At 45.1% G+C, this 12,499-nt stretch overlaps 1 protein-coding gene across 1 annotated transcript; it reads right to left on the bottom strand.

Moving 5' to 3' along the window:
• Positions 1-13: 13 nt before the first annotated feature.
• On the bottom strand, positions 14-12,499 carry btbd8 (BTB domain containing 8). The gene is made up of 10 exons (XM_083672102.1): positions 12,433-12,499; positions 11,040-11,222; positions 10,755-10,928; positions 9,566-9,695; positions 8,348-8,409; positions 7,033-7,627; positions 5,856-5,943; positions 5,387-5,523; positions 3,301-5,286; positions 14-922 (listed from the first exon to the last, which is right to left on the bottom strand). The coding sequence occupies exons 1-10, from the start codon at positions 12,433-12,435 to the stop codon at positions 414-416; spliced, it is 3,867 nt and encodes a 1,288-aa protein (XP_083528228.1). The 5' UTR covers positions 12,436-12,499; the 3' UTR covers positions 14-413.

Here is a 12,499-nt window from a genome sequence, read left to right as displayed (position 1 = left end):
GAACCACACATTTTTATTAACCATGAATTGTATTCTAACAGAACAGACCAATACATGGTCTCTAATTTCTGAGAAAACTCCACTGCCTAACCATCATCATGAGTAGAGAGCCATGAGAAAGAAATATATGTTTTCCTTTTTTCTATGAAGGTTTAAGCAACATCAAGTAAACAGTAAACATACAAAAATGTCTTCATGCAAAACAGCCCATTTGTGTCTAAATGCTCCGTCCATAAATTATCATCAAGTACCTTTAACTTCCACTGAAGCTGAAGTTAGTCCACAGAGTTCATAAAAAGAAGACGATCAATAAAGAGGGAAAATAAAAATGACATTAGGGTAAGACAGAAATGTTGTCGTTGTCAAGCACAGAGAGAAGGTGACAGCTCCCTGATGGTGTCTCCTCCATGCCGTCAGTGATGTGTTTCCAGTTCCACGATGGTCCATTCCCCCTGTGGGGAAGCAGCATCCTCTGGGGAGAAGCTGGTCACAGTGATGCTGGTGGTCGAGTCCTCCAGTGGCGAGATGAGCTCTGCCCAACGTTTGAAGGTCTCTTTCTCGTGTGGCAAGAAGGCCTGCAAGTCTAGGCAGTCACGTGACAGTGATAGTGTCTGCTTGATCAGGTACTGGGCCAAGTTTAGGTCCTCAGGGACAGGGTTTATGAAACCAAGGCTGGACTCCTGGTCTGAGAGAAGCTGCTTGAGCAGGCTCCAGTCCCGTTCAGCAAACTTACTGCTCTCGTCATCCTCCTCTTTTTCCTTCTCTTCATCCTCCTGTCGGAGCTGTTTCTGCTGCCTGTCCTTGTCCAAGCTGTGCTCAAAGACTTCTCCCACATCCATCTCGTAAATGGGAGAGAGGGCTTTGGATGGGCGCCGGTCATGTGTGCAGGTTTTATCCAATCTGTCACAACCATCAATGTCCCCTAAAAACAATTGACAATACTGCAGAATGACTAAACGATTCAGCTTTCCATTGTTCTTTCTTATTACACAGGCATTCAGAGAATGTTCTAGTCACTTTCCATAACTTCACCACATAGATGACTAATGTTTCACCCTTAATGCAACTGTGTCCTCTTGAATAACAGGGTTAGGCCTTAACTCTATTCTGTAGGAATAGAGGGGGGAGTGATTTCACCATTGGTGCTCACTAAAAAGGTCACAGTATGGACCAATGGATATATTACACACCAATGGAATGATATTGTTGATATACTGTACAATCAATTATGTAGCTCCAAAGTCACCAGCAGCACTGACCTGGACTTTGGGTGACAAGGATGGACAGATGCCTTAAAGGTGATGCAGAGAGGGATGCTTTTCTGGATGTGTCTCTTTTATCCACCAGTATCAAATACAGTAAGCCATGCATAGCCAGCACCAGTTAACTGCATAACTCAGTTGGCTCAGGCACCAGTGATATGGTTTCAGATTTACGTGCAGGTCTTCTTTTAACTAATGAATGCATTGTATAGACTTAAATATACTTTCACCAAAACCTAAATGCAGACAATAATGATTTATGTAGCAGCACAAAAGGAGGTACATCACTCATTTTTCTTTGACATTTGTTTCCTAATCGTATATACAGTTTATTTTCTGTCATCAACAGAGCTTCAATATCATTGTAAAGAAGAGGCCCAAGCTGGCAAAAGATGATAACATTGACCACTTATTGCTGTTGACAGCGGACAAGATTTACATATTTGCACTGGGATAGACCCTAGGTGTGGTTCAAGGTTTTGCTGCATCTTATGAGAGTGAAAAAAGAGAGACATAGCAGAACAATGAAGATTGTTCTAGAAAACACATCACATACAGAGCAGGCTACCAGCACTACACACAGTCTATTGAATTCAACCAACACTACAAAGTATAAACTATTACTGTTGAGATGATCAACAACTAACTAGGAACACCATAACAGGGATGACAAAAAGAAAATTAAAATAGAAAAAAAGCACATACAAAAATATTGGATGGATTAAAAGAATGACAAACAACAAATTATTTCTAATACTGGCATGCAAGTGCTCTGGTGAGCAGACTGAAAAACAGATAAGACTAAGAGGATCATACAAAAAGAAAATAAAACAAACTGAAAAGGGTCCCTGTAAGTAAATCATCATACATCTTTCTCAAAAGCAATCTGGTCGTAGTGACAGCTCAGTGTGGTCCATATTGTTCAGATGTTTTAAATTTACCCTCTGAATCAACTTGCCACTATGCATATATGTAATTTGATTTCATAATAAAAATCATAGGTTGCTTGTCTCTTGTGTAAACACAAATTATAAAGAGGTATCAATAAATAATATCAGCAGTGGCTTTAAAGGCTCAATGCTGTTTAATTTCATGGCATAAAAGAAACAATGTAAATCATAGAATATTTGCATTTTTTTTTATGTACATCAAAGTGCATTGTTACAACTACGTCACATGCCTAGTCACAAGGCAGATGGTTTTAACCAGCACATGGCGTAGTGCTTGACACTTCATATTTTAGTATCAGTTTTGTTGAAATGCACATTGCTTTTTACCGTCATGTAAATTGAGCAAACAAGGGCTGAGTGCCTCTGAAAATAGGTAGTTCAGTTGTCATACATGATTATAGCTAAACTGTTCTTGCAAAGTGTTTTGATAGACCAATCTCCATCTTTAAAAGGATATTGGTGTTACAAATTCTAATTCTGGGACAAGTACACAGATGGATGTTTATCAAATGAAAACAAGCTTTTCAACCCAGTCTCTAAATTATAACGTTCTGGGGGATCGTTTCTGCAGACCAGGAAATACGGTCTGGGGGGTCTAATTATCTAGCTATATTATCTAGCGTTTGACCACCTGTTTTGACGTAAGATATGTCAAATACTTAAGATATGTAGCATAAGAGTTATGTGAATTACAACTTGCGTCTTGTGACATAGTTAATGCAGGATTACGCATTAACTTCAACTGGTTAAGTTTAGGCAGTTATGCAACATTCTGGTCTTCCATATTTACCTGCCAGTATAGCTAGATAATACGATCCCCAGATCGTATTCTTTGGTCTGCAGAAACGATCTGCCAGAACGTAATAGTTTGGAGACTGGGTTGAGCTTTTAGCTATGGACATATCAGTGATGTCAATCAATCAATTTGAATTTGAACTAGTTAGATAATCTGTCTAATATCATTTTCAGAGGAAGGTATCGATATGTGCTAAATGCAGATGACTACCTATGCCTTCACTGATGGAGTTTGGGGAGGGAGGATGGGTTTGGCTTTGGGGTTTAGGAGGGGTCCGTAGATTATACGTTACCTGCTGGGGATTGTGCAGCATGGGCAGGAGAAGACTCTCCTGTCAGCTGAGGCTCATTTAAGTCTAGGTGTAAATCAGCTCTCTTGCTGTCGGCAGGCTTGGCTGGGTTCCTGCGGAGCCCTCCGTTATGGTACTGCTCAGTGTGCCTGAGGTCTAGGTGGCATGGCCTCTCCTGGGGAGGGAGGTCACTGGTGTCAGGGTCCAGGACTTGGCAGCCAGGCTCAGCTTCTCCACTGGTGGATTTGCTATCCACTTGCAGAGGCTCCTGGATCTCTGTTAGGAAAACAATTGATTTGGATTCCTGCTCATTGCTGTGTTGTTGCTGCTCCTGAGGTGTGTTTTCTGGAAGGTCAGACAGGTGATTCTGGTGCGCTGTGTGAGAGATGGAGTTGGACTTAGGGGCCGTAGGGTCACTTTCGAAGACGTCACTGGGTGTGAGAGGGTTATCAGGCTGTTGGGGTGGAGTTTGGACCCCACCCTCCTCTGAAGCCAACTCCTCACACTCGTCCACAGAGAGCAACACAGAGCGGCGGAAGTTGGAAGCTGACTGGTAGTCAGGCTGCTCGTTGTCTTGGTCACCACCATCCTCAAAGGCCAGGTTGACAATGCCCTGGAACTGGGGCGAGGGGTCAGCGGGAGGCAGTGGGACCTGGCCAGGAAGGACCTCCACCTCTGATCTTTCATCCTCTGTCTCTTCTTCTTCCTCCTCTTCCTCCTCCTCTTCCTCAGAAGAAAAGAGCTGGTGGTCAGGGACACTCTTCACCGTGACAGTGGTCTCCACCTCGGAGGGCTCCTCCTCTACAGGGACCTCGTCTCTGTGCAGCCAGGAGCGGGGCCGTCGTCTCACTCCCTCGTCCTCACTAGTGGTCTCAGCCTCGCGGCCACGGAGCCTCACCTCCACACGGAGTCCAGCCCCACCCTCGAGAATCTTCAACTCCTCAGGGGTGCTGGTGTCACTGCTGCTGCGACCCAGGAAATCATGGCAGCGCATGGTGCCACACTTGGAAGAGACACCTCGCTCATTGGAGCAGTCATCGTCCTGGGAGCCTCCTGCATCATAGTCCTCTGAACGAGGCTTGATGTCGTCTGAGGAGGTGGTGGCGCTGCCAGACTCAGACTCTGGGCTGACTTGATGATGGAGCCCGCTCCAGGTGTCTTCCAGGGGTGTGTCTGTGCTTCCCAGGCTGCCCAGAGTGTCCAGGGGAAGGTCTGTGTCTTTGGGTGCATTTATAGAGTTAAGCTCATGGACCTGCCCGCTGCACAGGTAGGCAGGCAGGGCAGGGCCTGGAGTGTGTTTACCTGTGGTCACCTCTGTGTGGTTAGCTGGGTCTGCATTAACCACACTCACATGAGAGATGTTGTTGGTTGCTGGTGGCAGACTGGACTGAGCCCCAGCTCCTGTGCTATTAGATTTACCTGTTTTTTTGGCAGTCTTCTTAGGACTGTTACTCTGCTTAGCATTCTGGGGCAGTGAGAGGGAGTCCCCTTCACTGGGAAGTGTGCTGATATGGGGGCTCTGGTGTGAGGATGTTGGCTCTGAGGTGTTCTCTCTGTGTTCTGAAAGAGAGCTCCGCTCTTCAACAGCCTCAGTAACATTAGGCTGGGGGTCTGCACTTTTGTCAGAGTTTTTACCATTGGTTGCCTCTTTTTCTTTACTTGCAGACTTTTTGGAAGCAACAGAAGAGTTTTTCACAGACCCCACTGACTTGGGTGAGGCTTTCTCTGTAGGCATTTCAGCTGTACTTTTCTGCTTTGGTCCCAGTTTAGCTGCTGCTAGTGGAGACTGCTTGGAAGAGATAGAGGCAGCTTTTGCTGGTTTAGTGCTGGACTTTGCCACGGCTCCAGTTGCATGGGTGGGTTTCGTAACCTTCTTCTTGGCAGTTTCACTGGCTGCTTTGTCTGCTGCTGCCGAGACTTTGGACCCATCCTTATCCTCCTCTTTCCTGGGGGATGCAGGTTTTCTCAGGGAGGATCCAGGTCTAGAGACTGGGTCAGGAGAAAAAAAACAAAGAGAGAAGATTATTTCAATACTAACATAGTAGAGACTATAGCATTTGTATTGACACTGTGCAGCCCTGCCTCTCACCATGGTTCTCTGCTGTACCAGTTAGTGTATTTTTTCCCTTGGTGTCAACTCTGGGTCCTGTTACTCCAAGTGTTGTTCTTCCTGTTGCAGTAACCTTGGCTTTACTGGTCTCCCTGATGCTTGGCTTATTTGTTGGGCTGTGATCAATAAGATTAAAAAGACAATTGAATAAAATGGACACAAATTACGCATTATGGCATTAATGCTTTTTATCTTTAAAATAACAATATAATACAGGACTCATGAAAAAACCATAGACGATCAATAAATAATAAAGAAAAAAATCACAGGTATGAAAACGTTGGTATTATACACATTTTGTCGCATGAAAGACAGATTTCAGCATAAACTAATATTGTGTCTTGCATCTCCTAACATCACAGACACCAGTGGGGGGCAGCAGAGGTGTTTCTACCATTTTCTCAGGGCTGTTCTTCCAGGAGGTTTTGATTGTGGGAGCACTGCTCACCTGTGAGTCTTTGCTGTGTCTGTTTTCTGCGGAGGTTTCGTCAGTGGTGATTTGGTCAGAACCTTGGGCTGGGTTTTTGGTTTAATACCTAAAAACACAGAGGATAGTGAATCACTGCTTTAACTGTGTGGTATTTTGATGTAGCATTTCACAAAAAATGCCATTATCTACACAATTTGCAAAGAAAGCTCTTGATGGCATACTGTACATATATAAACACATTAATTGCAAATAGGGTACCAACTCTGAAAATAAACTGCTATTTATTGATGGAAAATGAGAAAACGAGGTCAAAAGGAACATGAATCATCTACCTGTACAGCTTAGTGGGAATCAATACAGGGCTGGGATAGACAAAAAAAATGCTCCTAGTTCCCTCAAATAAAAAATTCTCAAAAGAAGTACACACATTTTCCATTGTAAGAAAGCTGACAACAGGGAAGTCAATAACTGACAAACAATTAGGGCCGGCAATTCATAATCTGGGAGCTGGAGGCTGATAGTGTTGCAGGTTAGGCCAAAAAAGCAGATCTTAAGCAGAGTAAATGGATGAAGATGGATAGGGATGACTTTATTTGATAGGGGGAGGCAGAGCATGTGGCCCTGTCTCCCTTTCTCTTTTGTATGAGTAGGAGGGACAGCTGAGGCCCAATTCACCAGAGGACGCTGCCATCAGATTTAAACACACCCACACTTCCCAACCTAGAATACACTATCACCACAGGGACTGTGACCAGACTAGGGGTGGAGAAGTAATTGGTCACACCCCTGGCCTATGGGTAAGCCTTTGTGATGGGTGTTGACCTTCAGCTCTGTTCCTCGGCTATTTGTTTGTATTATCACCATACAGACTGTGCTACTACTGTATTGAAATAGAGGTGTGGTTCTTGATATTATATTATTGATATTATATAATAATATTCATGCACGACCAGTGTGCTGCATATACTGTATTCTGTAGTTCTACTGAAATGTATTCTCTCCAGTCTCCCTAGAACCCATAAGGCCAAAAACATGTTAATCAATCTGCCTATTCTTCAGAAAACCTGTCAACCACTTTTGCTTAGAGCTGATTTTCAGATATATCATATTACTAACTTAGCAATAATAATGCCATATAATGAATCCTATGAAACCAAGAATGAGCTAAGGAGGCAAGTTAACATGAGTGTTAGACCTGGGATGGAATGGCTGTTGCTGCGTGGACTGCCAGAGCTGTTGTCCGGCGAGGCGCTGCCTGATGTGGAGGGGGTGCTGGGGTTGGGCTGGGCCGTGCCAGCGCTACAGTCTGGGCCCTGGGAGGATTCCTTCCCTGCTGTGCTCTTCACTGGCTTGGCCTGGGTAGTGGCTGTGGTGCCTGGGGGGGAGGTCTTGGGCCTGGCACCTAGGTTAGGCCTCTTGTCCTGCTCCTTAACACACTTCCCTGTAGGAGAGCTTCTGGGGCTGTTGGCAGTAGCTACTTCCCGACGAGCCCCTGAGCCTCCTGTACCGTTGAGCACTGTTTTGGCTGTGGGCGCCATCTTGGCTTTGGCCGTCGTGCTCCGGTCCCCTGGCTTAGTCTTCCCATTCTTTCCGCTGTCCCCAGGTTTGTTAGAGGTCCCTCTCCCTGCAGTGGCAGGGAGCCCAGGCGTCCCCAGTCCATCTGACTTCATAGTGGCTGATGCAGCGGCGAAGGGGGCAGGACTAGTGTTCCTGGAAACCCTCTGGGTCCTGTGCACAGGAGGGCTCTCACACGCAACTTCAGGACCTGAGGGGCATTTTACACTCCTCTGCTGTTAAAAAATATATAAAATTAAAAAAAGATTAACAAAACATAATGTAAGAGTATTAGCAGACTGGTTTTATCAGCTAATATTTAGGAGTAGCCTTTCCTAACTTTGAGCTACAGTATATACTGTACTCAGGCTTCTAAAAGCATCCTCCACACATCCTTATAGGTTCTCTGTCCTGTTTTAATCAGTCACCTAAGCACAAGGTCTTGGTATTTATCATGCTGAGGGTTAAGAGGTAATTGCTTTTTTGCCAATGAAGAAATGTCAGAGTCAGCAGCCATCGCAGGGTCAACAAAGCAGAACCAGGGAGAGAAAAAAAGCACTTCCTGTCAATGTCTATCAGGTTGTTGTGCCAACACCTAAGGAGGGCTTCTCCCAGCCACTCCCACCACACCTGGACCAATCCTCCTCTGGCTCTCCTCAGTGAGACAGGCCTCAACTGGGAATCCATTCAATAGAGTCCCACAATTCACTTCTCCCTGGCTGTGATGAGATGGCAGTGCACTGATTACAGTGCTTCTAATTGCTTCCCTTTGACTATAATTACACAAGTCATTAGAATACATGAGTTCCTTTGTGTTATAAATGGGCCCATATAATCCAACAGAGCCTGTGTTATTAGTCTTTGTTTTAAAATTGTTTTTGAGAAATAAAAAAGGCCAAAATGTATATAAAAATGTTAAATAAAAGAATGTAAAAGCTTTTAACATTCAACATTACCTGTGAGCTGGTGAATACAGGTTTTTTAGCAAGTCTTCTACTGTCTCCTTTATCAAGAGCAGCTATGGGAAAGAAAAGGAACACATACTAATTAACAACTCATTATAAACTTACTGCCAGATACAAAAACCTACAGCACACTCACTTTTTCCAGTTCATGCATAAAACAGGCTGCCACAAATGGTTCAAGGCACATCGACTTTGTTCCGTCTTTCATTACTAATACAAGGAGCATCCAATTTGACAATGGTTCAATCAAAATTCCCCTATAAAATCAAGTGAAAAGATGGCCTTTGAAGGAGCAAGTCTGTGAGAGACAGCATCACCAATGTGTCTACTACATTGCTGCCTTCCATATTGTCATGAATAGGCGAGAGAAACATTGGGGAACATAATGATCTGGTGAAACTTTCATATAATCAATGAGGCGTCAGTCAGCTGTGTCTGGCAAGCAAGTCTCTCAGAGCCCATCCATTTTCCTAGTGAAGCTGCAAAATCAAGACTAAACCTCTGCCCTCTGAAAGAATGTAGCCTACTGTAGTCGTATGTGTGGGAATACAGTATGAGGGTATCAATGTTTATTCTGTATAAACACCAGTGTGTTTTTGCATTACTTGGATGAGCTGGGTTCTGTGTGTGAGAGATGGGGTTTCTATTGGTAAAGAATGTCAAAGGGATGCTAAAACCCAGTCAAATAAATTATTCATGCAATGCATTTCAACACATCAAGAATGCAAAACACTCAAAACAGCGCATTATTCATTTATCTGTGAGTAGTGTAATTATGTGTAAACCCACAAAGTGGAATGTAACCTTCCACCCCCTCCCAATTGACACACAGAACACGCTGAGTCTGGCGCATTTTGCATGTTATCTTTGGAGGTTACTATTTAAGCCAACTAAAATGTCACCCAAAGAGACAGGCTGAAAATAGGGCAAGAGGCACACTGGCCAAACAATAGATCGATCTCCAAGTGGTTCTGCAGCTGTGCTGAAAGCAGCCATTAATTGTGTGATATTAGCCAGCAGCAGCATATGCTTCAGAGGCTCTGGCTCCCCTCTAATGATGCAGAGCCAGTGCTTCATCACTACACTGGGTTACAAAAAAACACCCTGCAGCCTGAATATGCCATCTGAGCAGAGAGAGAAAGAGGTCTACAGGCACAGATACAGTAGTCTCCCAGCTAAAGCCTCCAGATTAAAGATGTCCTCCCTTACCTGCCAGTATCCTCTCTCTGTGCTTGGACAGCAGGATCTCCCATCCCCGCGTGTGTCGGACGGCATAAAAGGACTGGAGCAGGAAGGTCCACAGCCGCACGCGCAGCGCACAAACCTCTTTCCTGAACGGCTGGCAGAGTGAGAGAGAGGGAGAGAGAGAGAGGGGGGGGGGGGGCAGGAGGAGAGGGAGGTGGGAATGAGAGAGAGCACAGGCGAATCAGCAGCTGCTTTAAGGACCCGTCGCCATGGCAACCAGTAACCCCCCCCCCCCCCTCCGCCCCCCTTCACCTCACTCTCTTGCAGAATCCACTTGAGCTCCCTTGAGCTAAATCGATGATGTCACCAGCTGAGGCTGAAGACTGCCATGCGTGCTCCTGCCTCCTCGCCTAAATGTTTATAGAAAACAGAGCTCGGGGGTGGGGAGGAGCTCTCTCTCTCTACCCCTCTCCCTCTCTACCCCTCCCTCTCTCACTGTCTCTCTCTCTGCCTCTCACGCCCACTCACTACCGGACACAGAGGCAGATTAGAGAAGGCCAATCCCATGCCTCATGGTCTCTCACTGTAATCCATCCTGCCTGTATTCCTGTGTGATTTAGGCCAGGCCTGCATTCAGCGAGGCCACAATGCCCTGTGAGTAATCAAATAGGCATAAACGTCTCTGTAAGTGAATCACTACCTTTTATCAATGTGTGTGTGATAGCGAGAAAGTGGGGAAGAGATCAACAGGGTATGTTTTCTGACAGAAATCCCTTGATATTGTATCTTTAGAAATAGAAATGCTTCAAGGAATCAAACAATTAAAATACAATTGTATAGTGTGAATGTTGGCAATATAAATGTTGCAATTACAGACAGAGATCAGAGATGTACAATAAACAAAGAAGCCATTCAATTCAATCTATTTTGAGAGCAGAACAGTTCCCACTGGAACTACTCATATCCCTGAAATTAACAATGTTTAAATGTGAAATAAAGCAGAGAGCATGGGAGTGGACGGGGTCAACAGACAGAGGGGAGGGACAGGCCCATCCATACAAAGTGGTGGAAGGCTCTGTACAGTGATGTAAGTTGTCTATGTAAAGAGAGCTCTACAGAGAGAGAGAGGGGGGGGGGGGGGTCTGTGGAGAGTTCAGAATGACAGGCAGAGAAAGGGAAAGGGATTTGTGAATGGGGGAGTAGTTCTATTTACCTCCTCTTCCCTTTGGGCATCGGCATCCTCCAAGAGTGAGCCCTCTTCAACCTCATCCCCACACAGGTGATCCACAGCAGTGAAGAGGGTGCAGCAGTTCTCCACAGTCACCCCCTCCCTGATGGCTGAGCACAGCTTCTTCAACAGGGTGGGCTCCCGGGTGAACTCCTCTCTCTGCAAACACAGAGCACATCAGAGCCTGAAAGACAACCAAGCACTTAACCTTTGTTTACTCAGGTTGTTATAGTAAAGGAGTTTTTGTTTTCAAATGATGTGTTGCCTTACCCTGCATAGGTGGTGGAAGGCAGAAGTGTGTGTGACCCGGGGCAGGTGGGTGACGATGACACGCAGGCACTCCTCCTGCAGCTCTGTGGCCAGAACCACCACCTGTTTGGCCCACTTCACCTCCGGGAGACTGCCCATTAGCTGCTCACTGCCAACCAGCAGGGTCACCACATTCTGCACCGTCTGGGTGGAGTACAACAGTCATTACTATAGATAGAGCTCTGGTGGAGCCTTATTGCAGAGCTCTCTCACCAACATACAGTGCATTCGGAAAGAATTCAGACCCCTTAACCTTTTCCACATTTTGTTATGTTACAGCCTTATTCTAAAATGGATTCAATCAATCTAAACACAATACTCCATAATGACAAAGTGAAAACAGGTTTTAAGAAATGTTTCCTAATTTATTAAAAATAAAAAAATGAAATATCACATTTACATAAGTATTCAGACCCTTTGCTATGACACTCGAAATTGAGCTCAGGTGCAACCTGTTTCCATTGATCGTCCTTGAGATGTTTCTACGACTTGATTGGAGTCCACCTGTGGTAAATTCAATTCATTGGACATGATTTGAAACAGCACACACCTGTCTACATATGGTTCCACAGTTGACAGTGCATGTCAGAGCAAAAACCAGGCCAGGAGGTCGAAGGAATTGCCCGTAGACCTCCAAGGCAGGATTGCTAAATGCAGAGAAGAATGGGGGAAACTCCCCAAACACAAATGTGCCAAGCTTGTAGCGTCATACCCAAGAAGACTTGAGGCTGTAATTGCTGCCAAAGGTGCTTCAACAAAGTACTGAGTTAAGGGTCTGAATACTTCTAGAAATGGGATATTTGAAAAACATTCCAGGTGCCAGAAGTGTGCAAAGCTGTCATCAAAGCAAAAGATGGCTACTTTGAAGAATCTAACACATATATTTCGCCTAGCACCGGTTGGGAATGTGCATATTACTTTTCAACACTTTATTATACTATTGTTACAACACAGCAATGGAGGGGATTTAATCAATGGAGGGGAAACCCAGAATTATGCAATACATGTGCTGTAGAGGCAGACTGAGCTCCAGCGTGATTTACCCAAGGGAGGAAGCTAGAACGCAGCCCTGGAGTCCCAAAAGCCATCTCCTCCTTCAGCATTGAAGGGCAGCAAGCAAAGAGACTCACTCAATTACCAGCCTTGATTACCCCATAAATGTCTACATGCACATTGCCCTCCCAAATAAGCTTGCCATAAAGGCCTGAGAATTTAATAAACATGACCTTTTCATTTGATTAGGATGTGCAATTTCCCTTCCTATGGAAAAACAGGAGGCATTGACGTGGAAAACAGGATGTGTGTGTGTGTGTGTGCGTGTGTGGAGGGTCTGATGCTGCCGTGAGGAACCCACCATGGCTCCAGTCACTGCTGTTAGACAGGTTTTCTGGAGCTCACATGGCAGGAAGGCAAAGTTTCTC

Source organism: Argentina silus (assembly GCF_951799395.1).
Source record: "Argentina silus genome assembly, chromosome: 6".
In the NCBI taxonomy this organism is placed as follows: Eukaryota; Metazoa; Chordata; class Actinopteri; order Argentiniformes; family Argentinidae; genus Argentina; species Argentina silus.
The sequence above is the reverse complement of the archived record's forward strand: the minus strand, read 5'-3'. Positions and strand labels throughout refer to the sequence as shown.

Bases quoted from the DNA above. Each gene is read 5' to 3' on its own strand.
- btbd8 (XM_083672102.1), bottom strand. The intron at 10,929-11,039 runs GTAAGGCAACAC...CTGTGTTTGCAG, and splicing joins CCTTCCACCACCTATGCAGG to AGAGAGGAGTTCACCCGGGA. The intron at 5,524-5,855 runs GTGAGCAGTGCT...TATTGATCACAG, and splicing joins GACACAGCAAAGACTCACAG to CCCAACAAATAAGCCAAGCA.